Genomic DNA, 27059 nt, shown 5'->3' on the forward strand with positions numbered 1-27059 from the left:
GGAAAGCCTCAAACAATAAACTAAGGTTCTTGGCTACATAAACTATGTTTATTGGCGAAGTTTCCTCTACATTCATGAGGAACAATGGCTAGGTTTGTTGGCAACTTCAACATAGCTCCTAACATGAAATAAACACAAAACTGTCCTCTAGCTGTGCAGGAAAAGGAAACATTTTCTAACACCAAGATGTTTAGGATCTGGATAATTATGACAATAAGTACCGATAATGTTAAGAAATTTTATTTGGCTTTGTGATGAAAGCACATAAATTACAAGTGGAAGAAACATCATGCCACAAAATTGCATAGGGTTCTTACAAAAATGTGAATTATGCATCTAAAGGCTGTAAAATTAAATTATATACATGTTAAATGATTTTTTTTCCTAAGTGAAAGCAAAACCACTATTTCCAATCAGCCAATCACATACATTATTTATACCAATGTTCAATAACATTAGTTTCAAATGAAAGCAAGCCCTATCTAAAAGAAATCTCTTACAACCATGTTGACAGTTAAAATGTCCAAATTCTCTGTGTGAAGGTCTGTCCTAAGCTGCTAAAACAATTCTCAGTAGTGTATCTGAAGTATACAGTGGAGCCCAATGTAATTCAATGCAGCTCTATTCTCTATAGCAAAATGTCCACAGTAGATTATTTTGACATGTTCAACACATAACAAGGCAAATACATAGAAGGCACAAGACTCTCACATCATAGACTCCTTTTTCATTACCTTACTTTATTTCAAGTAATATTCATGATAAATGATGTATTACTGCAAGTTTTAACAATGCCAAGATATACAATATTACACACTAAAACTACAACTGCAAAAAGGGGCACTGTACAGATATTAAAAAAGTAAGTACAGTCAATGATCAGTTACAAATGTACTGAAAACCAACTACTCTGTCAACCATTAACTTGGTAACTCTACATCATAAATTAAAAAGCTTATCAGAGTTTCTCCTACTTGTCTGAAACTGCAGTATACAAGCATGGCAAAGAAATACCTATAGAACTGTTATCAATACTGGATTATTGTAGCCTGTCTAACTCGAAACAAATTTATTTAACTTTTATCTTAGAAAATGCAGCATTAAACTTTGACCCTTCCAGGTTTTTATATTTAATGATTAATAATATTGATATTCAAAGTGCAAAAGTAGAATAAATGATAGGAGTCATTTTCTTAAAATCAAAATGAAACTTTTCATTTCCATTATATCCTCTAAATTACTCCATAAAATGTAAGCAGTTTATCTTTTATATACTCTTAACAATGTGCAACATTTCTTCATGCATGATGTAAATAATGAAAAAAAAATACTGTTTAGCCAAAATTTTAGTTTCCCTATGTACACTTAGCATTTAATTCAATTTCTATTTTGTTTGATCTCTATTTATTGCTTGCATTTAAATAAAATAAGTTATTTTTACTGAGCTCCTGAGGGAAAACGAACTACATATACGCTGTTATGTATTCCAACTCTTTACCAATATCAGAACAAAATATAGTGTTTCGGTAATATCCACATGGTAGAGCAGTAAAGAATGCTGGGGGTGGAACTGTAACTTTTGTAAGGTTAACTATATAAAAGGGTAGAATTAATCAGATCTCTCTGATACTTTTCTTTTTAACAAATATTTTAGATTTGAAACGTCTATATTTCTATACACTTGGGAAATGGCATTTCCATATGCGTTCCATAGATTAAGAAAAGAAGAAAGATATAATAGCACAAACCATTTTAATAATTAGGTCAATGTTGAAAGCAACATTTAAGAATTCTGCATTTGAAAGTAGTACAGAAGTCTGAATGAAAGATTCTGATTGTGCAATGATTATTTCATAACAGTATCAGTTATCTCTGATGACTGTATGAGTCTCTTTCCTAAAGCTTTTAATTTCACCTCAAGGGAAAGTTCAGCAAGAACTTGCCTGCACATTTGATTTACAGAGACAGAATGCGCATATACATATGTGAATTCATATCACATCTGAAGCATGTATAATTACATTACTATGTCTTGAAGAGATTTTGGCTTGGGAATATATTCTACAGTAGTAGTTACCACAGTTACAGAGAACTAACACTGATAATTCTCTGTTGAGACACAACCAGCACAGCCAACTATCACTCCACAGAAAGCTAAAGAAAAAAAAAGTTTCTTTTCTCAAAGTGTCATTGTTAAGATGACGAAAGCTTTCAAGGTGTAGTTGCCAAGGAAGAAACAAACAATTACCGATACTGTGATAACCGTGGGTGGAATATTGTGCCACTCTTGTTTCATAAAGAGGTGTGAACACATTTACCTGCACAAAACATACTGGTCCCCAAAGAATGCTCCAGCCTGCTCGTGGTTTAAAAATGACTGGTGTAAATATGGCCAGAACAACACCGACCTCTTGGTTTATGCCATTAAACTAAAAAGAAAAACAAGGCCTACAAATAGGATTTAATTTCCACACCCACCCCATTTGTTTTAGGGATTAGTACAATATACCAATATAGGTCTTCCCTATCTGAAGCTGCCCAATGGTCATTCAAAAAGAGGAACATTCCTGGGGAACAACATGGTAACTTGCTCTGTCAGAGAAATTTAAGATTGGGGTCTTTGTGGGAGCTGTTAGAGAGGTGTATCAAACACTTTTCCTGGATTATCTTCTAGCTCTTCATTTTGCAGTGCTTTGTGGTTCAATTTCCCACCATCGGATGCCAGGGAAGAAGTTGTAGAGCTGTGATCTCCATCCTCACTGATTTTGCCTTTCATCGCTTCCTGAACAAATTCCAAGATTTCCAGTGGCAGTCTTTTGAATTTGTCTTGATATTCTTGATCAAGTTCAGCCTGTAACTGGAAATGACATCAATATTGTCATAAATAAAATAGCAATGATTTACCCCCTGCTTTTTTTTAAACAATAGGAAAAAAAACCACACCCTTGAATGACATTTCCAAATGGTGAAAGGGGAGGGGGCTGCATTTTGGTTATTTTTCCAGATGTGAATTTGGCATGAGGATGGGGAGGAAAATCTACCATTGGCTGACTTCCATTTCTTTAGAGCATGCAGGAAGATTGTTCATGTACCAATAAGTCATAAAGCCACAATGCTGACTATTACAGCCTGCTTTCCAAAAACTCCATCATTCTGGATGCCTTGGTATCAAACATCTGCATCCAATGCTTTCCAAGTATGTTAGACCTATTCCTACAAAATACCATGTTGCCAGGGAGATTCTGGGAGCTGAAGTCCATCTTGAGGGTATCAGATATGTGTAGGATATCCTATGTGTAGATGGACTTAATTTCGAGACTCAATATATGTCACATGACCAGCAGAAATTTTGCTGTCTCTGCCATCACTATGAAACTTGATGGGAGTAACACACACTGTAACATCTTTGTGTTAATTACTATTGCTATTTAGTCTTGTTTTGGAATTTGATACTGAGGAATATATGCTAAATCAAAAGTAAAGTCAACTTTTATACAAAATGTGAAAAGCTCCACTGATACAGCCGACAGAACTGCATTTGCTGATTTACAAATATAGTAAATGCATTACAGTGCTTGAAAGAGCACTGTAATCTATGAGTAATCTGACACCAGTTGATAAATATTTATTTATTTATTTATTTATTTATTTATTTATTTATTTATTTATTTATTTATTTGACAACTACATTCTTATGCAATAGTAATTAGTACTGAGCATGAATTAATCCAATAGTAGTTACTATTAGACACTTAACTGCTTATGAAAGAGTGATGAAACATAACGAATCTAGAGTCCGAAACAATATTTTTAAATGTTGAATTACGAGTAAAAAATCTCCATAGGAATTCAAATGATAAGGCTAAGCCATGATGTTCAGAAATGGGCAAACTGCTGCACCATATTTGGAAATGAATGATTACTTTAATTTGGTGACGCCTCACCGGAGAAACACCAGTTATTATGAAGACAGAATTGTAATTCTGTTGGCATTCACTCTTGAAGCTATTAGCTGGGCCTAATATTCAATTGCAGCAGATTCAATTACAATGGTATTTTCTGAATTCTCCCCACGAGAACAGAAATATGTATTTTAAAAAGGCAAAGATAAATGTTTGTTCTTTTCAATTTAGGAATAACAATTCTCTGCTAAAGATTGACCTCTGGTCCTTCCACCAATAAAAATAGACCCATTACAGATAAGATTCTCCTCCATCCAACATGAACCCCCTACTTTATAAAAACTGAGACACCCTCCAAATAAAGAGTAAATTCTGAGGTGCTTGGAGGGGCAATAGGGGGAGAGGACAATGCGTGATCGTAAGATTGCAAGTTCATATCATTTACCTGGAATAAGTCCCACGAAACTAAACAGGACTTCCCAGTAAAAATGCATATATTATCAAGGTGTAAAAATACTTGTAATGAATATTTGCATTTCTAATATTCAATGATCTGTTACTTTAGAACAGGGGTGTCAAACTCGCGACAACACATCGTCATGTGACGTATCACAACTTTTTTCTCCTTCGCTAAATTGGGGGTGGGCATGGCCAGTGCGTGATGCATCTGGCCCATGGGCCGTGAGTTTGACACCCCTGCTTTAGAATATATTTACACGGAGGAACCCAAGACTGTAAATATGGAAAGTTATTAATCATTAAAAGAAGACAATATTATTTTTATAATAATATCAGAACTAAATAGCTTAAATATTTTAAAGATGCTGTCTGGGGTTGAAGTCCATACATCTTAAAGTTGCCAAGGTTGAGAAACACTGATCTAAATCGTATCCAAGATTCCAAGCCGTTTACAAAGCATGAATTAAAATATATATAATAACAATGGCATCTTTGACTGTAATAGAGTCATAGTATATATTAATAACTGTATGTTAGGAGGAGCTGAATAAAATCTCTCAAGCAATTTTCTCCCTCTCCTGGAATAACCAGGGAATGAAGGTGATCATACTACCTTTTGCACTGAGTCATGTGCGTTTCCTTGAAATATTTTAAGTAATTTAACATTAGTACAGAAATACAGTTAGAAATGAAGAAAAAATGGGGAAGAGAGGAAGACTTTAGAGCAGGGGTGAAATCCAGCAGGTTCTGGAGAACCGGTAGAGAAAATTTTGAGTAGTTAGGAGAACTGGCAAATACCACCTCTGGCTGGCCCCAGAGTGGGGTGGGAATGGAGATTTTGCAATATCCTTCCCCCAGTAATGGGGAGGGAATGGAGATTTTGCAGTATCCTTCCCCTGCCATGCCCACCAAGCCACACCACGCCCACCAAGCCACGCCCATAAAACCAGTAGTAAAAAAATTTGGATTTCATCACTGCTTTAGAGGTAGTTTGGGAAACAACAGGCAGATTAAAGTGTTCCACTGATATCATATGGATATTGTACTCCAAGGAGATAGTCTAGCGGCCCATGAGGTTATTGAAAAGTTACCATGAAAAACAGAATGTCTAATCCCATCGCTCAGTTCTAACCATGACCTCCAATTATTGCACTGAGAAACTGAAAGCAGTTCAATGAATCTGCTACTAGGCTGGCTCCAGCTTTTTCTTTTTTCTTTAGATACGTAGTGTTGGATCCCAAGAGCTGTGAGCCATGCAGAAAGCTACCTCATTTTCATTAGTACTAATTGAGGAAGATATCAGTGAAAGTCATTTAATGCAGCTATTCGAGGAATTTATATCAGTCTCCAGGCTTTTATCCAATATAGTGGTATTCTTGAGGAGCCAAGCACATAGTTTCCTATTCAAATGTGTTCCCTAAATATAGGGTGGCTGGTAGGGTCCATTATCACAGCTCACTGCTCTTATAAATACTACTCACAGGTTTCAGGTACCTTGGAGGACAAAACTGTTTACCTTCCAGTGAAATAAATCTGGAAGTATATTAGCCTTGCTAGATAGAGGATGGCAAACGGGAAAGTAAAGTAGCTGAAAGAGGAGCATCTTTATACTAACTCAGGCTACATCATTGCTTCTTGTGCCCAATGACAGGAAAGTACAACAAGGCAGGATTACATCTTCCAACAATGAAAGATGTCAGTACTACAGAAAATAGCTCAAAAGGTAATTTTCCTCCTTCAAAGATTAATTACAGATAGTCCTCGATTTTGCCCACAATTGAACCCAAAACTTGCTAAGCAAGACAGTTGTTAAGTGAGTTTTGCTCCATTTTACAATCTTTCTTGCCACAGTTATTAAGTAATTTGACTTCCCCATTAACTTTATTTGTCAGAAGGTCACAAAAGGTCATCACATGACCCCGGGACATTGCAACTGTCATAAATACGAATCAATTGTCCAGCATCTGAATTATGATCATGTGATCACGGAGATGCTACAATGATTATAAGCATGAAAAATGATCATAAGTAATTTTTCTCAGTAGTAACTTCATTGTAACTTTGAACAATTATTATTGTAAGTCGAGAACTCCCAGTAATCTTTATGAATACAGGTCATTCAAAGACTCTTGCAACATTTGGATGGTAATGAAAATTTTTTAAAATGTACTGTAAATATTTAGATATATTCAGATACAAATTTCAATGGTAAATAGTAAAGAACTTCCAGTATGATTCTGCCGATTGATGTAGAAATACCAGGTGGAAAATTTTGATTTTTTTTTCTTTGTTGAGGACTCCAGTCTTCATAATTGTAAAACCTCTGATCAAATATTTGAAAGAACTATACTGTATATTTAAAATAAAAAGGCGGTTCCCATTTCAAGCCAAACAGTGAGGTGGTCATTTTGTAAATACTGATATTCACCAGAGTCATCTTATAAGGGAAATGGGTGGCATAAAATTCTAATAACTAAATAAATAAATAAATGATATAAGGAGTACAGTTTAAGATACTGTAATATTTTCTCAATTGTTCAATATTTGCACAAGTAGCAATTAAAATGGTTTGCAGTACTACATAAAACATGAATAAGGAAACAAAGTTGAAAAGCAGCTGGAGGAAGTATACTCACCCACAATGGTTTACAACATTTACTTTATTGGGCGATCCCATTGTAATAATGAAGTAGTATCAGGGCTGCCATGAATTTTTATTTTAAACAAAAAAGCAACTGATGCATCATTGACAGAGACATGAGTGAGGGAAGCAGCAATGCATATGTGCAAGAGCCTGTAGTACAGTGGACTAAAGCATTGTTATTAACATCTGCTGTTTGCAATTACTGCAAGTTCAAATCTCACCAGGCTCACGGTTGACTCAGCCTTCCATCCTTTCAAAGGTAGGTAAAATGAGGACCCAGATTGTGGGGGCAATAAGCTGACTTTGTATAAATATACAAAAGTATGAAGGCTATTGCTTAATGCATTGTAAGCCGCCCTGAGTCTCCGGAGAAGGGCAGCATATAAATTAAAGCAAAAAAAAAAAAAAAGAGAGAGAGAGAGAGAAAGAGGTTTTCTAAGAAAATAGCATAGGGCTTCAACTCAATACCAGAGAAATACTGTGACTCAACAGTATTTCTCAATAAAAACACAAAGTTGCAGTATATGGGCACTAATTTGTTAGAGGTGATTTAGTTTTTTCCTAGTATTATAAAGATGGAATGATTATTCACAAAGCACTCACTTAAGTATCGAAATCATACACAGCCCTTTTCACTGTAGATCTTAACTTTGATATTTAAAAAGAGGACTCATGATTCTATTGTCTTATTGTGACATAAGACAATAATTTGACCGCTGACAAAGTTTTCATAGTGATAGCCAATTTAACAGGTAAACCAGAAACACAGTATGCAATTATCATGACCTGTGTGAGGCATTTCATAACCACACTAGTTGTGAGAACAAAACTATGGTTAAATATCATGAAGAGCAGCTAAGCCAGTGCAAATATGAATAAGGAAAGCTTTTGGGTTATTTGATATTAAAACACAGAATACATGTTCACAATGTATCATACGAGCTAACCTCCACTCTCAACCTGTAACTCACAATCTACCAAGGTTTGTGTGTTTATCCTATTTAACTGTTAGATTAGGTAACAAGAACTGTCAGTTATTTAAGTAGCTGTAAAGTCAACCTTTGAAATAAATTTCAAACAGATCTTATGCAGTAAACAACAGGTGAAAATCTCAGGAAGTAACTGCAGGCTATTGAATTACAGCAGTAAAAAAAGGTAGCCTTTGCTGTAAGTACCATGCAAGAAAAAAGTTATTTTGCATTAAAAAAACCCACTGTGCAAATCTATTTAAAGGAGTCCATGCTGACTAGACACAAGTGTAATATCAGGGTTCCAAGTAATACACCCATTGCAATGAGAACTCTAAGGCAGGTAGATTCCTCAAAGAATAGTTTTACTGGATATCTCATATTGGCACAGGCTGGTGAAAACTGACTCTTAATGTTCCCGCCGTTTTCACCTAATTAAAGTAAAAGTTTTTCCCCTTCTTCAATCAATCACGTGGTCCAATCAAGGTGCCATTCGGTTGCCTGGTAACCGGCATGTGGGAATGTTCTTGGTTCTCAGGAGAAAGTATTCTGTTGTGGCTACAAAACCCCAGCTATCTCTATTCCCCCCTCCCTACTCCTCAGCTCCAGTGTGGCAACACCGAAGCCTCAAAATGGCCTTGGCCAGGTCAGCTTCAGGGTTAACATGTAGATTGTTTCTCATTAACAAGTATCAGAGGAACTGAGGGTTGTGTCTTGATGCTTGAATGTTACACTTTTGTTTCTTAAGTGTTTTGTTGAATTACTCGGTGGGCCTAGAAGGACTGACAAGGAAAGATGGTGGAGATTGGCAAATTTTGTATGATCCTATTAATGACATTAAGCTTAACTAGCCAACAACTGGTTACTGTTAAACAGAAAAAATGAGATATTTAAAATATGCTCCATCAACACTGAAGAACACTGCAAGGCTCTGGAATTCTTTGCTTCGTCCTTGGACTATCCCTCAAGAAAAAGAGAACCACTGATACAGGGCAAAGTAAATGAGGGTGAACAGTCTTCACAGCTATTTCCTACTGAAGCAAAAATGTTAATTTTAAAAATATGTAATAAAACCTCCACCCCACCTCAGATAAAACTACAAAGTAAGACTAAGCAATTTGAGCTTCAATTCCCATTATTGTTCCTGAAGTGATCTTTATAGATTTTCACCATTTGCCACTTTTCCAGAGATGTTTGTTTGTTTGTTTGTTTCATTCATTCATTCATTCAATCAATCAATCAATCAATCAATCAATCAATCAATCAATCAATAATTCAATCAACCAATCAATCAATCAGGCACCTCCACCATCCTTCTTTGATGTATCCAACATAACCATTTCCACCCTATCCTGAAGTCTGGAAGACTCAACACCTACACAAGAACTTCCATAATTATTACATTCAGTGGAATTGTAATAAAGTAAAAATAAATGATACAATTGTTTGTTATCATTACTCATACATAAACTCCTTTGCTTAGGAAGCTGCTTTACAGTCCAGTAGTGGGTTGCCCCCGGTTCGGACTGGTTCGCAAGAACTGGTAGTAAAACTGGCAGGAGGCTCTGCCCACTGACCCGGATGCCATTTTAGGTGATCTGCGCATGCGCAGAAGAGCACGTAGGCGCGATGCGAACCGGTAGTAAAGGTAAGTAGAACCCAAGAACCCACCCCTGCAGCAGTCCTGTGTCTGTCTGCCTTGATTTACACATTGCCAATTAATTATCCTCTGTTTCTTTTCCAAGGTGTTAAATACCCCCCCACTTAAATTAATTTTCATTCCATGCAAATTTAAGTACATATTATTTCTACAGTATGGCAATTAATAGAGATCTTAAAGAGGATTATTTCAAAGTAGACACTATCAAGAAAATTTTAAATAACAGTGATTGAAAACATTGAAGACTAATGTTCACTTAATCATAGGTCTCTTTTAATTATTTTTGGGCAGGTAGAACTGGGGATAGTATATGAAGAATTTTATAGTTGCACAGTTCTTGTTGGTAATTTTAATCTATTGAAAATGAATATTTATCCAACAGATTTCATTCAGTTAAATCATAAAGTCATAAATAATACTTTAGGGTCCTAAGAAACATTAAAATTCACACATTACTTCAGTATCATTGACAAAAAATATTTTAATTACACCAAACTGGATAAACACTGTGTTTGAATTAGTATCAGTCTTATAATCTTATAATCTTCAATGAGACTTATTCCCAAACAAATATGCAATCAATTTTCAAGATGGATGGAAAATTTTGGGAACTGTAGTCTAGTATTTCTAGAGGGTGCCAAGATAGGAAGGCTGGAGTAAAGAACTAGAATTTAATGTTTTGCAACCTAAAGAATGATGATCTTACAGTGTCTGCTTTTTGTCAACTATCTCTGGCAAAAAGTCATTATTTATCACTGACGTCTGTGTATAATTTAGGAGCTATAAGCTTGCCTTTTGAATTTTCTAACTATATCAAATAAACAAGATTTAAACTTTGCCTCTAGAGTTCCTTAACTACTGATAAATTAATAAATTAAGACTATCCAAGAAATTAAAAAACATGCCTTAATATAGCAAGAGATCCAATCACAGTAAACTACAGCAACATTTTATATTTTCTAAAGCAATTAAAACAATACTGTAAATCGAAGTACAAAATAGTGGCCTAAGTAAGTAAGTAAGTAACTAAGTAAGATATGATGCCATCTTAAAAGTTAAGCAACCTGGGCAAAATTGCAAAAAGGATTTTAATGCTTAAAGCCCTGTGAGGGAAAGCCAAGCTTTTTTGGTAATCATTATTCGCAATTTTTCTTTTTGTGTCTGCGTAACTGCAATATATTGGCAGCTGGGTATGTTTTAATATAAGTTAAAAAGTATTTATGTTATAAAAATATAATAAACAATGGAATGTAATTCTGTTCTAGATGGCATGCAACATAACTGTCTTTGAGCATAATTTTTTTCCCAGATGAATGTGGAGGAACATGTAAGAATGAATAGACTAGCTCCACCCTCTCAATATAACTTCACTAATTAGATGAAAACATTCCTGCATTGTAGTAAAATAGGGCAAGGAAAGCCTTTAGGGAGCTCTTCCCAGCTCTTCCTCTTTCATAGGCAAACCTTGTACAGAACACCTGAGCAGAGTTATGCAATAACTTTAAAAGAGAAATACAGATTGATATAATGATATGTATATATACCAGGAAGGGATGTGGTGGCTCAGTGGCTAAGATGCTGAGCTTGTTGATTGAAAGGTTGGCAGTTCAGCAGTTTGAATCCCTAGTGCCGCGTAACGGGGTGAGCTCCCGTTACTTGTCCCAGCTTTTGCCAACCTAGCAGTTCGAAAGCACGTAAAAAATGCAAGTAGTAACATAGGGACCACCTTTGGTGGGAAGGTAACAGTGGTCCATGCGCCTTTGGCATTTAGTCATGCCGGCCACATGACCATGGACATTTCTTCAGACAGCGCTGGCTCTTCAGCTTTGAAACGGAGATGAGCACCACCCCTAGAGTCGGGAATGACTAGCACATAAGTGCAAGGGGAACCTTTACCTTTACTATATATACCCAAGGAATCTGAGGTTACTTGAGGGATTTGTCTTGTTCCTATGCTATCAACCATCTCACCCAATCAGGCAGAAAAGGTAAGTTATGGACCCGTCGGTTGAAGAATTCTCTGTCGTTGCCCCTGCTCCACCTCTTCCCCTAGAGGTGTGGTGGGCCCCATTCTCCTGCTCTTTCAGAAGAGAGTGAAGACCTGGCTCTGGCAATTTGTGTGGGGCTCAGGCATCCCTGGGATGGTTAGTGCTATGAAGGTGTTCCCGTTGCCTTTTCATTTTTAACTTATTTTATCCATGTTTTTACTTGATTCCCATTTTACTGATTTGGAATGTACTGTGGTTTTAATATCTAAATTTGAGAAATAAATAAATAAATGTGAGCCAAGTTTGCCAATTAAGATTAAACTAAGGAAAACTGGATTATTTTTATATCCTTCATAGCCCCCTATTTTGAGCCATGAGCATTTTGCTATAGCATCAATATGCTACAGGGATCTTCCTTAGCATCCATCTATCCTTTTGGTTTTTAATTGGCTGCATCCAATTACACATCCACAGCCATATCCTGAAAGACCCTAAGCCTATTTCTACAGTTAATGCTAAAATGCATCATAGTAGTTTAATTCTAGCTGCCCTTACTCCAGCAATGGAGGAAAAAAATGAAAACAATAATCCCAAAAGTTGTTCAAGAATGGAGGCTGTTAATATGCAGACATAATATGCAGAACATAATATGCAGAACATAAACTCCATAGCTAAAACCAACATCAATCATAACAAACTTGTGCTCGTGTCCTGACTTATCCATACTGCAAAGAATCCCGGAGCTCCCGTGAACTCCGGTCAGAATTTAAAAGATGTCAAGACCAAGGAGATACTGATTTATACATTGACTACCATGCCGACTGTATCAAAAGTAAGTCCTCCAACCCACATCCTAACACCCAATCCTCCACCATCCAACCCCCCAACATCCAAAACTAGGCACACATGCCCCTAATTACCTCTATAACAACTGCTACTGACCTTAAATGCAAGCTACTTAACGCAAGAAGCCTTGTAAATAAAATACCTGAATTCCTCCTCTTACTAAATACGGCTATACTCGACATTATGTTTGTCTGTGAAACGTGGCTGAATACATCCCTCCCTGTCTCCATTACCACAGTAAGAGACTATCATGTTTACCGGTCCAATCGTGAAATCTGTAGAGGAGGTGGTGTTGCTATCTTCTGCAAAAAGTCCCTACATCTAAAAAATATTCAAGTTACACAGCAGCTTGCTCTTCCTGAGACCATTGTCTGCAAACTGTCCTTAAATACACATTTTGACTCTTACTATGTTACAGAGCCCCAGATTACGACATCAAACATGCGAACAAGTTAACTTCACTACTAACATGAGCAGCCTCCTGCCCACACAATCTTTCTTGGTGACCTCAATCTACCACTTATTAATTGGATCCTAAACAAATGTACAACTGAACCCATACATACAACCCAGTACAATGCTGCAACTAATCTGGGACTTGATCAACTAGTAACCAACAACACTAGACTCAACAACTGCCTTGATCTCATCTTCTGCAACAGTTTAAACTCAATTTATGGACTACAAATAAAAGAACCCTTTTCCAACAACAACCACAGCATGATTGACTTTTCTCTCAACATACGTCCCCACAAAAATCATTATAATGATGGGATTCCCAGTTATAACTTTAAAAAAGCCAACTATGATCTCAAAGACCATGAACTCTCATCTCTTGATTGGCAAATTCTATTCACTGGCTGTAATACTGCTGATGACCATTACAACATTTTCTTGCGCGAAGTCAAAAGAATCATTAAACTTTACAATACATACAACTAATAAGCCCCAAAACCAGAAAAAACAAATTACCAATAACAATAAGGAAGCTACAATCCAGAAAAAAAATCTCTTTGGCGAAAAAACAAAACTAACTATGTAGCTAACTTTAAAAGCCGCTACAAAAACTTCTGCCAACAAATAAAGACTGAATGCACCAATTATCACATCAAGCAAGAGGAAAACATTCTGCGCACAAAATCCACCCGTGCCTTCTATAATTTTGTAAACAACAAACTTAAAGACCCGAGATCTATCCCACCCCTAAAAGGACTTAATGATAAAGACTGTAATGATGAAACCATTAAAGCCAACCTCTTTAACACAGTCTTTGTAAACAGCAACAACACATAGCCAATATTTCCCAGTCGTACTATAAATAATTACAATGATTATGATGATCTAATACATATCGATTTTACATAAGACAATGTTGAAAAGACACTATGCAGTCTAAAACCATATCTATCTATTGGACCTGATGGACTATGTGCCTACTTCTTAAAAAAGCTTTCTATTGCAATTGCAGAATCTCTAAGCATAATTTTTGAAAAATCTTTCAGTACCAGCTCCCTGCCCAACCAATGGTCACAAGCCACGGTCATCCCTATCTTCAAAAAGGGAGACCCCACCAAGTTGAAAATTACAGACCAATCTCTTTATGTTGCATCACCTGCAAAGTCATGGAATCAATCATTAACCAATCTATAACCCTCCACCTAGAGACAAACAACCTACTCTCCAACAAATAATTTGGTTTCAGAAAAAAAATATCCTGTAATCTACAACTACTACACTGCAAAAACATATGGACTACACATCTCGATCAGGGCAAAGCAATAGACGCAATGTAGACTTCTGTAAAGCCTTTAATTCAGCGGTACACGACAAACTACTTCTAAAACTAAAGTCCTATGGCATTTCTGGACTCCTACATAAATGGATAGCTGCCTTCCTGTCAAACAGACAACAAGTGGTGAAAATAGGAAGTGCTCTATCAAATCCTGTACCTGTTAACAGTGGTGTTCCCCAAGACAGCATTTTAGGTCCAACACTCTTCATATTTTATATAAATGACCTTTGCGATCATATTAAAAGCAACTGTGTTCTCTTCGCTGATGATGTAAAACTATTCAACACCACTGACAATGCAACTACCCTTCAAAAAGACCTTGACTACGTGTCAGATTGGTCTAACAAGTGGCAACTTCAAATCTCAACCAACAAATGCTCAGTCTTGCAGATTGGCAAAAAAAAAAAAAAAAAAATCAGAACATAAAATACAAATTAGATGGACATGACCTTGTAGATGACCCTCACTCTGTCAAGGACCTTGGAGTACTCATATCTAAAGATCTAAGTGCCAGAGTCTACTGTAACAACATTGCCAAAAAGGCATTAAGAGTTGCTAACCTAATCTTGCATTGCTTCTTCTCTGGTAATATTGTACTATTAACTAGAGCATACAAAACATTTGCTAGGCCAATTCTCGAATACAGCTCATCTGTCTGGAACCCGCACTATATATCGGACATTAATACAATTGAGAGAGTCCAGAGATATTTCATGAGAAGAGTCCTCCGTTCCTCTACCCGCAATAAAATACCTTATGCCACCACACTTGAAATTTTGGTCTTAGACAACTTAGAACTACGCTGACTTTGGTCTGACATAAGTGTAGTACATAAAATTATCTGCCACAATGTCCTACCTGTCAATGACTACTTCAGCTTCAACCACAACAATATATGAGCAAACAATAGATACAAATTCAAGGTAAACCGCTCCAAACTCGATTGCAGAAAATATGACTTCAGTAACAGCCTGGAATGCATTACCTGACTCTGATTTCTTCCCTAAACCCCCAAAACTTTAACCTTAGACTGTCTACCCCATTCCTAAGAGGTCTGTAAGGGGCATGCATAAGCGCACCAGCGTGCCTACCGTCCCTGTCCTAATGTTTCTTTTTACTTGTATCCTTTTCATGTATTCAAATTATTTTTATACTTTTATCTGTTATCTTATATATGCTTGACAAATAAAATAAATAAATAAAAATAAATAGAACATATCATGGCATCAAATGTATTAGCAGGTCAAAACCAACACTGTAAAACTAATACATACACTGGATGGTGTTGCCTTTGTGAAGGGAAGGAAGCACAATACTGATAGATCAAAATAATTTATTTTATCTTTCATGCATGTTTTTTTAAAGTAAAACACATATACAGAAGGCGCCTGTTGGCAAAGTTAGCTAATCTTCCATATTCCACACCATATGCTTTCCATCTTGAATTTTTACAGTTCTCATATAAGCATGTTAAAATACAATCTGCCAAGCAAAAACACTTATGTCTCATAAACTATATCTTACAATTAGATCCAAAAGATGACTACATGCAAGACAGAATTCCAGCTCTCCAGAGCATATCCTGTCAAACATGACAACATGTGCTTGCAATAAATTATGTCACAACTCCCAGTATTGAATTTACTATGGGTGCTGTTTAGATGTCTTTGGCAACACTCTGAAGAATGTAATGCCCCAACAACAGAAAACCACACAATGCCACATACACCTGGCTCTTGCTTTTACCCTCCTTTCGCTCATCTATGTGTCGTTCTTTGAGTTTAATTAATAATCTTCCCTGGATGCAATTATACAGTATAAAGAATAACTCTATTAAGGTATCCATTATACACAATTTTGCCAACAAACAACAGAGTTTTAACTCCATACGGTTTGCAATTAAATGCTCAAGTTATTTAGTCATTCCTGAAATCTCAGGCGCAAATCATCTCCCCAAATATTAATATTACAATGCATTTTATGGTTCAAGTGATTCAATTAGTCTTTTTTTAAATTACATTATTGCAGTCAAATTAATTTTATTGCATAGGCCCTGATGACTAGAAATAATAGATTACAGATTACTGTTTTTTAAAAAGCAGTAATAAAATGGCTGAAATAGCTGAAATAGCCAAAAAAAGTTTAGTTTAAAAAATCACAAATTATCCTTCCTAAAGGCTACCCAAATTGAAACAAGTCTGCCTATAATTTATTGATAATGTTTGTTTTCCTTTATATGATTGGTTAATATTTGGTTCATTCCTTTGATTAAGTACAGTCCCATACTTCATCTATATATATATAAAAGCTAAATACCACTCACTCATCATCACGAAATCTCCAGAACCATAAAGCCTACAAACTTGAAATTTGGCATGTATGTTCCTCTTGGCTTCTAGGTGTTCACTAAGAAAGGACTTTTCAAAATGACCATCAGATCATTAGTATTTCTTATATTATTATTAACATGCTCTGATGCTAAGGAGTTAGAGGTTCTACTCCCCCTCACCACCTGAAAAGAACTCTGTTCCAACTGCCACTTGGGCATGGTGACTCATCCAGCCTGTGGGCAAGCCTGAGGGAGAGAAGGGGATAAGAGAGGGCCCAGCCTGAGGGAGAGAAGGGGGATAGGAGAGGCTTCTGTGGGGCAACCCTGAGGGAGGGGAGAGAAGAGAGGCCAATTGTAACTACTCATTAATTTTCAAGCTGTAAGTGTCGATTTATCAAGCCCAATCACATAGTTTTGTAGCAGAGCACAGGTATCCAGCACAAAGACAAGCCTCAAACCTTCTGGCACAAAGTTGTTTGGAGTGAAGAGACCAAAATTGAGCTTTTCGGCCACAACCATAAACGCTACATTTGGAGAGCAGTCAACAAGGCCTATGATGAAAAGTACACCATTCCTACTGTGAAACACGGAGATGCATCGCTGATGTTTTGGGGATGTGTAAGCTACAAAGGCACAGGAAATTTGGTCAGAATTGATGGCATAATGAATGCAGTATGTTATCAAAAGATACTGAAGGACAATTTGCATTCATCAGCCCGGAAGCTGCATATGGGACGTACTTGGACATTCCAACATGACAATGATCCTAAACACCAGGCCAAGTCAATCTGTCATTGGCTACAGCAGAATAAAGTGAAGGTTCTGGAATGGCCATCTCAAGTCTCCTGACCTCAATATCATTGAGCCACTCTCAAATGTGCAGTTCATGCAAGACAGCCCAAGAATTTACAGGACCTGGAGGCTTTTTGCCAGGAAGAATGGGCAGCTTTTCCATCTGAGAAGATAAAGAGCCTCATCCACACATACCACAAAAGATTTCAAGCTGTCATTGATGTTAAAGGGGGCAATACATTGTATTAAGAACTGGGGTATGTAAACTTGTGATCAGGGTCATTTGGGTAGTTTCTGTTGTCATTATGATTGAAAAAGAGTAAACACAGTTGATTGATAATAAATGGCTTCAGCCAAACACTAATCATGAGTGAAAGATTTTCATGTTATCATTCATATTCTCTGAAAAATGGCCAAGAAATCATAAATTCTGCCAGGGTATGTAAACTTATGAGCAGTGTGTACTGTATATGTATGCACTTTTTTCTCTTGGGAATTATATAAAGGGTATGTAAGAAGTCAGCAAATCAAATTAGTTTCCTCATTTGCTCCTCAAGCAACATGTAGAAAACCCTTCTGATTACTGTGGGTGCAATTTGCATAGCTGTAAACATTTATAGAATACTAATTTTCTGTATTCAACTATTAGAATTTCAAAATTCTTGTTCATGAAACAAGACAAAAGCAAAGATATCAAAATAACAAGGCTCTCTAATTACAACTTCATCTTTGATGTCCTTAAAATTGGACTTTTGGAAGCGATATTCATCTATTTTGGATGTGTCAAATTATGTGCAGTCCCACATTGAGTGAATGATGATTAACCAGACATGCTGTAATTCATACTTCCTCCTCCAAGAACTTATGTGGGAAGATGCTGATTAGCTTGCAGTGACATATGTAGATGGCATTTTGCTTTGCATTTGAAAATTCTTCCAAATAAGTTGCTTATAAATTATCCTAAATGTTCTTACAAACAGGGTTAGAGGAATTCCTGAAATTGATTCAGACTTAACGAATGGCTGCAGAGCTGGAACCACTGTAATTAATAAGACTGGTGTTTTTCGTTAATAATACTGATTTCTGTGACCCATAGTGGGTATATCTGAGTCAGTTCACTAAAGGCTGATTTAAGCTCATACCCAAATGAAGATTCCATGTTCAGTGTAATTCTGAATATGGGCTGTTAAAGGCTGCTCTCCCTTCATGTCCTTCCCCTGAAATCTGTGTGAGCATGTTGCCAACAGATCCTGGATCAGAGGGACCCTTAAATCTAAAGATGATCAAAAATCTGTTTCAAAAATATAGACCTTTCAAAGCATTGTAATCAATGTAAAACTTGTTGGGATGATTTTTTCTTAACATAAGCATCTCTTTGTTAGTTTGAAAACCTGAACTTGCTTCATTCTTCTAACCTGCAATTTCAAACCTTTTCAGGCCATAAAACTCTTAGTATAAAACTTCTTGAAATTCCTGATGAAAAAGGAAAGTTGTAATGATAGAAAGTTGACAATAAAACATATGCTAAAATGTTAATTTCTGCCTATCCATAATGAAAAGACCAATTATGAACCTCTGGCACAGGGGTGTCAAACTCAAGGCCCACGGGCCGGATCCAGCCTGCGGGGTGCTTAGATCTGGCCCACGGAGCCACCCTGGAAACTGCAAAGGACCAGCCCGCAGTGCCTCTGTCAGCGAAAATGGAGGTCGGTGGGGCTGCAGGACATCGAGCTGGCGATGCCCACCTTGGCCACGCCCATTCCCCCCCCCCAGTTAAACACAACCCTGATGAGGCCCTCAATGAAATTTGAGTTTGACACTCTTGCTCTGGCAGATGGAAATCCTTGCTCTGCCCACTCAAAGCTTTTCATCTGGCCTTCTTTGGGAGAAGGGGAGAGAGGCAGCGTTGAGGCAGGATGCAAAACGTGGCAGCTGTGGCTCCCCGCTCCCTTCCCCCGGAGAATACTATGTGGCCAAGGCATTTTCCTAAGTCAAGATTATGGTCATCATGTTCACCTTTCTGGCTGTACCTTACAAAAATTCCCATGGACATAAGTTTTATTATTTGTTTCTCATGGAACCCCATCAAATTCTTATAGAACTTTAGAGCTCCATGGAACAACAGTGGGGAAAAAACTGTGCTTTAGCCTAATCTTTTTTGCTTTATACTCTGCCTCCTCCTGATTCCTGATTTACTTAAAGCAAAAGACACACAAGGGAGATGTAGCTACATGTCATGGTTTGTGGGAATGATGCTGCCTAAGGAACAATCAGATGGAAGGTAGAGAGGGAGCCTGCAGCTGCATAATAGCAGAGAAAGAAACTCAGAAAGGATCTCCATAACTTAGGCTATAAAAACAGTACTTTCAGACTTGCATGATTCTGTTAATATAGTCTGACAATAAAGCTGAATTAGTTTATCTGTTTATGTTTCTTGTTTGGCCTACCTGGGGAGGCTGACACTACATTTCTCCTGGCTACAATTAAAATAGTGGGAGAAGCAGCAGATCCACAGACCAATAATACAGTTCCTTTTCCCAGTTTGTGGGAAACTATTTCCATCAAACAGCTCAGGTTTTTTTTGAGGCATTCAGGAGGGATCCAAGAAATACTGTATTTTGAAACAGTAGGTTAAAGTACCCAGTAAGAACTTGGGGATAATAATATCATAATTGGATTATTATAATTGGGAGTTTCTAGTATGAGTGGCTTTCTCTCCCTGTCAAATCTAAGGATATATAAAATCTAACGGTCACTAAAAATATTCTCCAAAGAATTCTTTCCAAAGCAACATTATAACAGTACATTTATCCTTTCCCATACATTCTTTATCTTTAAATATGTAGTCTGTTGCCAACTCTAGCTGGGTCCTATATGTACGTTGTTAGCATTCCATTTAACTGTTGTTAAACAATTGAGAAAAGTTAAATAGTTAACAGTGTGAAACAAAATGATTGCTGCCCACTGTCATAAGGAATGCAAAGTACCACAATTTAATTTATTTATTTATTTATTTAATTAAATTTCTATACCGCCCTTCTCCAAATAGGACTCAGGGTGGTGCACAGCCTAAGTAAAAACAGAGCATACAAAATTTAAAAAACAGTATTAAAATAATTAAATATTTTGGCCATAAATTAAAACAACCCAATTTAAAATCAATTTAAAATTTAGCTCAAGCCAGCCCAGCTAGTTGAAATAAATAGGTTTTCAGGGCCCGACGAAAAATCCGGAGGTCTGTTATTATACGTAACTCTGGGGGAAGGTTGTTCCAGAGGGTGGGCGCCGTCACAGAGAAGGCTCTCCCCCTGGGGGTCGCCAGCTGACATTGTCTGGCGGATGGCACCCTGAGGAGGCCCACTCTGTGCGAGCGTACTGGCCGGTGGGAGGCTATTGGTGGCAGAAGGCGGTCTCGTAAGTACCCCGGCCCTAAGCCATGGAGCGCTTTAAAGGTGGTCACCAACATATATGTATATTCTTTAATGTATAAAGAATATCACTTTTACAGAGGGGGGTGCTGGTGCTTATGGATTGCAGCATTTTCTTATTTTCTTAGATATGCAGTAGAACAGGGATGTCAAACTCGATTTCATTGAGGGCCATATCAGGATTGTTTGACCTTGGGGGGGCAGGTGGGCAGGGTGGCCCCGCGGGCCAGATCTAAGCACCCCATAGGCCAGATCCGGCCCATGGGCCTTGAGTTTGACACCCCTGCAGTAGAATGCTGTATTTGAAGGAGATTGCATTTGGCTTGTTACTGTCCTATTTTTATCTTGAATTACTAGAAAAAAATTCTGTAATGTTTGGAGGTTACTCATTTCTTTTTAATAATAATATTTTGAACCTAATATCCTATGTTCGGAGTTGAGAAGACACAGAGTGCCTTCCTATTTACTGTATGTCAGATCATAAGAAATCACTGAAACTCAGGCCATTACTTTGAAGAATCAGTGAAACAATCGAGGAAAAAGCTGTTTCACAAACAACCTGTTTTCTTTGAGTCTATTTTATACAAACACACACAGAGACACATTTTCATTACCATTTCTTCCTAAATGCAAAAGTTTTAATTTAATACATTGTATTCATTTGGGCTCAATTTGACAGCTAAGATTTGCTTTAAGGCTTATGTCCTACAACTAATATGACATGACTAGATAGGTCTCCCTGTCTTTCCCCCCCTCCAGCATCCATCACATGCCATCCACGGTTCAGAAATACATGAGACACTTGAGCAGGGAGAAGGAATCTGTTCCATTCTGGATATCATTTTGTCATTTGATGAATGTCATTGGATGTGTCTCCAAGTCAATCAATAAACATAATTAAATCAGGAAAGAAGGATTGTAAAATATTTAAGAGCTTCTTATCCAAAAATGTCTTTTATATACTTATGTGGCACAGTTGTCAAATATATATGGTGTTTGTAGGACTCCTGTATCACAAACCAGCCTGGGAGGTCCTGGTTTGTCAGGAGACATCCATATACATCAATTAGAAAATGAAGAACCTTTTTTTAAACCGCAGAATTGATGAGATGAAGTGCGGGGAGCTAATGCAGCTCCCAATTTTTTTTTCCTGAGATCCACTGTATTTTTCCAAAACTTATCAAATTTATTGTGACACAAGGGGAAATACCTAAGTAAGTAGCTAGAACATAAGCACTATCTTACTTTGTTATTTAATAAATCTGTAAATAGAACCAGATCCTGTTTAATTTTTGCCCTAACCTCTTCCATTATGTTTTGGAGGTTGATCTCTGACATGCTACACTGAGGCAGGGTTGCCAGGTCTGGGCTGCAAAATAATACTTTTTCTATATCCCTTAGATGCCTTCTGCTGGTTGCAAGGATTTTTGCAACCCCAATACAGCGACTTTATTCAAAGTCCATGTATGGTCATATTCATCCTTCTCCCCAAGTCATATAAAGAAACAGATAACTTTATTCCAACTCAGCACAATTACATTTGGTTCAATTTCCCTGGGCTTTAGCTATGAGCTATGTCCCTTCCTTCCTTCCTTCCTTCCTTCCTTCCTTCCTTCCTTCCTTCCTTCCTTCCTTCCTTCCTTCCTTCCTTCCTTCCTTCCTTCCTCCCCTCCCTTCCCTTCCCTTCCCTTCCCTTCCCTTCTTTTCCTGCCACAACCAAAACACTCTTGGTGCCTTATAGACCATATGCACAAAACTTAAAACCAATCATAACATTCACTACCTATAGCTTTGCAGGCCCAATAAATTGGTGTTAATATGCTCCCAGTGAACACCAATAAGCACCTGAGCTGTTGCATTTTGGAATAGCTGCACTTTCTGAGTAGCCTATAAGGGTAATTCCATTTAAAGCAGAATGTGATATTCAAGTTGAATGATTAATTGCTATAGCTCCAGAGATCACCACAATTGGCAAACCAATTGTAATTGGTCACAGACTGAGCAGTAGCCTTGAGTCCAGAAGGATATCCTCCCTTCCCATCACAAAACTGCACCTTCAGGTACTGCCTGCTCATCAAGGAACAACCCTGATGGCAATGGAAACTCCCCACAAACAGCACCTTCACCCACCTAGGGCTCAACTTCAGCCTGTCCTTTCTCATCTGATATCTGATAGCCTCATGCATTGGGAACGGACACCAGAAGCATCTCTCTTACAGCACAAGGTAGTGTTTTCAATTAGATTTAAAAAGCAGAGAGAACAGAAATGATGCCAGCTTCACCCTACCCAGGGATGGGATTCAGCCGGTTCAGACAGGTTCGGGCGAACCGTTAGCTCCGAAGATGAGCTGAGAGAGAACGGGTTCCCACCTGCCCCTGCACAATACCGACCTATATTTCCTTTGTTTGAAGCCCAGCTGATAGGCACGGCAGAGCGGATTGCCTCGCCTCAGTTGTTTTACTCACTGGGGCTGCAGTAAAAGATAAGTTTTAGAGCTGTTTTCAAACAAACTGCACGCACATGGAGCACGTGTTTGGTGTCCGTGCGGTCAGTGAACTGGTTATTACACCGGTTGAATCCCACCACTGACCCCACCATTGGGCCAATCTCTCCTCCCCCATTATCACAAACTGAAACTGCTCACTGAGGAAGGAATGGAACCACTGCAAAACAAAATCTCTATTCTCACCCCCACCCCCCCATGGATGGTCCAATCAGATACCATGGTGGATGATGTCAAATTCAACAGTAACTTTATCCATGTGAGCATTCTTATTACATTTATGGATTTTTTTTGGAAATAAAAGAATTATCTGATTTTCTGAGTCTCCTCCAAGGTGGTAGTATTAGTGCAAACATGGTAATAGTTATCATGCACAAGCCTATTACCGCACACCCCTCCCCAGAAATTTGGTTCCATGCGCATAGAGCTCAGATATGACTCCAGTTCTCTTATTCCTGTAGCATATTACTATTTTGCAAATTAGATGATCCTTAAAAATGGTGTGCCATTTCTCTATTTCTTCAGAGAGTTTCACTTATGAGTCAAGGGTTCACATTCATGATTTTTTGAATTTGTCCCTATAAAAGAGATGTCTTTGACTCCTTGATCTATTGAGCTGTCATTCAAGTGTAGCATCTCATATAAACGCCTTTCTATTTGAGGAAAGTCTGGTGTTTGATTCATAATAAAACCAATAAAACCTCACTGGCAATTAGATAAATCTGAATATCATGCCAGAAAATTATGAGTTTTGGTATCACTGCAATGTTAGGGAGGGTTGCAAGATGTATTGTCTTCTAAGAAGAGGAAACACCAAGGATAGAAATTAAGAAATGTTTCATTTCAATTCTGAGCTACACATATTCTCCTTTATTGAAACTTGTCTTTCTTTAATCAAGATAGGGGTCCCTGTTTAGTCATATGTAAGTGACCTTGGGTGAAGTCAAGCATACAGCTTCCACCCATGTCTTCATTGCTAAAAAAAAAAGCAATTATAATAGGGGAAACATCAATAGGGGATTAGTTTATGGGCATGTGTACAAAGCACATATAAAATACTCTGGACATTAAATATGTACACTGTCTTGTTATCCCATTCTACACATCTTTTTAACATTCTGAACACCCCTAAGATTAAGCATTATGAATGTAGAGTGATGGCTCATTTGAGCTAGTGGGAACTAAAATTCCACATCACCTTGACATAGAATGCTTAACTCCTGAGAAGCTGCCAACATTGGCTAAGAAGCCATGCAGGATGAGGATATAGAATGCCAGATACATTGGTTTAATATGTAGTGAGAAACAGTTGAAAAGCCTACTTCTTAGCTTTCTATCCTAACTCCCTCTGCAGGCTTAAATACTACTACAAAAGTTCTTCCAATGATCTAAAATGAATGTTGGGGGAAACAGATAGGAGAGAAGGCTGGTTCAGCAATTCAGCCTTCATCAACTGAATGCCTTCACTGTATTCAGTGTTTGGGTGAGTGCAAATGTTTCTTAAGGCCACAATCCAAATGTTTCTCAAGGCCACAATCCAAAATAGATTCATTCAGATAAAGCCACATTGGATAATGAACTTTATTCTCAGTAAGTATGCACAGGAGTGCACCAAAAATGAATTGTTGATTACTCCAATTGAATTAATTCTGTTTATGATATTTCTTGGAATTCATTTTAGGGATAAAATAATTTAATGAACACATGCTGTGATGTATTCCTGGGTGGCTGCTGATTTTCCTTATTAAAAGAGATCTGTCCCATAATGACCAAATATGCTTAAACTGATCATGAAGTTCTAGCCTTATGATTTTCTTCCAACTTTTCTTTCATCCTAAAGAAGTCATTGGAAATTGAAATTACAGTGTATGCTTCATTACTGAAGAGTAAGCTCATGAATCTAATGAAAATTATGTCTCAGGAGGCCTGCGTTGTAAATCCTGAGAGGTTTTTTGTTGGACTGCTTGACAAATACAGTATATCAGCAGGGATTCAAAATAATGTCTCCGTACAATCACTTTGAAAATGCTAACTTAAAAGCTCTGGATTTGCTTGCTAGCATTTCGGGCAATTGCTCATAGTGGAGTCTTAATTGCCATTTCAAAGAATTACTCCTGGTACAACAGAATGCAGTTATTTTATTATAAATGCAGTACTGTATACCATTTATCTTAGTAGCTACTGACACAACATAGGAAATTGCATACTGTAACTCTTGGTTTCATATGGCCTGGTTTGCTTTAATGAGGCCCTTGGCTTATATATACAGTATTTGCAGGTGTTAAATCTAAGGCCTTTAAAAGAAATGTTTTGTCATCAGGAACAGAAAAAAGGGGTGAGACAACCCATATTTGTATATACCTCTCCACTGTCTGCTTCAGCCTGCCCTCCCCACCAGCGTGCCCTCCCCAACAGATTCTCTTTGAAGGAATTTAGCTTTTGCCAAATAAAATGTTGACTTCTCAAGATGTAATATAAAACTGAATAGCATTTCTGAACTCTGTGCTATATGTTTTATTATTGTATTCATTAATTTCTATTGCTCATAGTTTCAAAGCAAAGTTTATTGGAAGGATTGAAATAGTAGGAAGAGGAAGTTAAGATCAACAGTTTATTAATTTTTTTTTAAATGGGATCATATTGGCTAAATAATCAATGGGTAACACCAGAAATTCAAAACATGCAAAGGTATGGGGATGAATCAATGGCTTTTATGTTAGGATATATATGTATATATAGATAAATAAATATATAGTGGTTAGTTTTACTAGAGAAGAAAGGCAAATGTTTCACTCACTTTCACTAGTCTCATACTCCATTTCTACTTCTGTTTTTCCTCCTCTCCTTCTGGTTCTTCTATGCTCTTTAAAACAAATCCAAGGATCGTTTCAATTTTAGATGAATAGCAATGACTAAACTAGCACATGACATTTTTACATGTAGCAATCAGTATATTTTAAAAACTTAACAAATAAGAAAAAAGTTCATGAATGCAATTTAGTTTAATTTTAATCATTTCTCTGATTGGTGCCCTCTCCAATAGGCACACACATGCATACACACCCACACCCACACAGACATACCAGGCAGTGAATCCACTCTGTCCATTCTAATTAGTTTAAAGACAATATTTTCTCCAAGTCACAAATCTGTATGACAAGCAGAAAACAAAGTTTAAGAGGAAGGAAGATATCCCTGCAAGGATAATGGCATCCTTCACAACAGAGAACAGATCCATCCATCATTTGGGCTTTTCTTCTAGTATAGCTAAAGTCAGCCACAATTCAAATAAGGCAATTCTTTGATAGAAGATCTGCTAAAAAATCAAACAGCTTCAAACCTAGAGAAGCTAAACTGGCATGCCACTCCCAACCCACCCCTCACGTCATACTGACATACTAAATTAATGAAAATTCTGTATAGGAGAAAACCATTCTATTTTTGCTTTTAAGGAATGTATCTCACAGTGGTTAAAAAAAATTAACAGGGTGTAAGTAATTTTGCGGTCCCTATGAGCATAAAGCATATTGCTTAACATTTCCTTGCTTTGAATTTTGTATGGCTAGAGTTGAGGTAGAGGGAAACAGATTGTAATATATCAGGATTTAAGACATTTCTGCTATAATACACACAAAATATTTTCTTCCAACTGGAAGGAATTCTTCTACTTCACTAACTTACCATTGTTACTGTTTAAGGGGGAAATGACTTGAAAGTAAGTACTTGCCTAAAAATAAGCTCCATTCA

General features: G+C 37.3%; 1 protein-coding gene across 1 annotated transcript in view; it reads right to left on the minus strand.

The window, feature by feature from the left end:
• Positions 1-224: 224 nt before the first annotated feature.
• The window catches only part of PLCB1 (phospholipase C beta 1), a 498146-nt gene continuing 471311 nt past the window's right edge, over positions 225-27059 (minus strand). The window contains exon 32 of the mRNA XM_034432348.3: positions 225-2857. Coding sequence (XP_034288239.1) covers positions 2633-2857 — 225 coding nt within the window. The 3' untranslated portion in view covers positions 225-2632. The remainder of the gene's footprint in view (positions 2858-27059) is intronic.

This window comes from Pantherophis guttatus, chromosome 1 (assembly GCF_059756535.1).
Source record: "Pantherophis guttatus breed Tessera chromosome 1, ASM5975653v1, whole genome shotgun sequence".
Taxonomy (NCBI): domain Eukaryota; kingdom Metazoa; phylum Chordata; class Lepidosauria; order Squamata; family Colubridae; genus Pantherophis; species Pantherophis guttatus.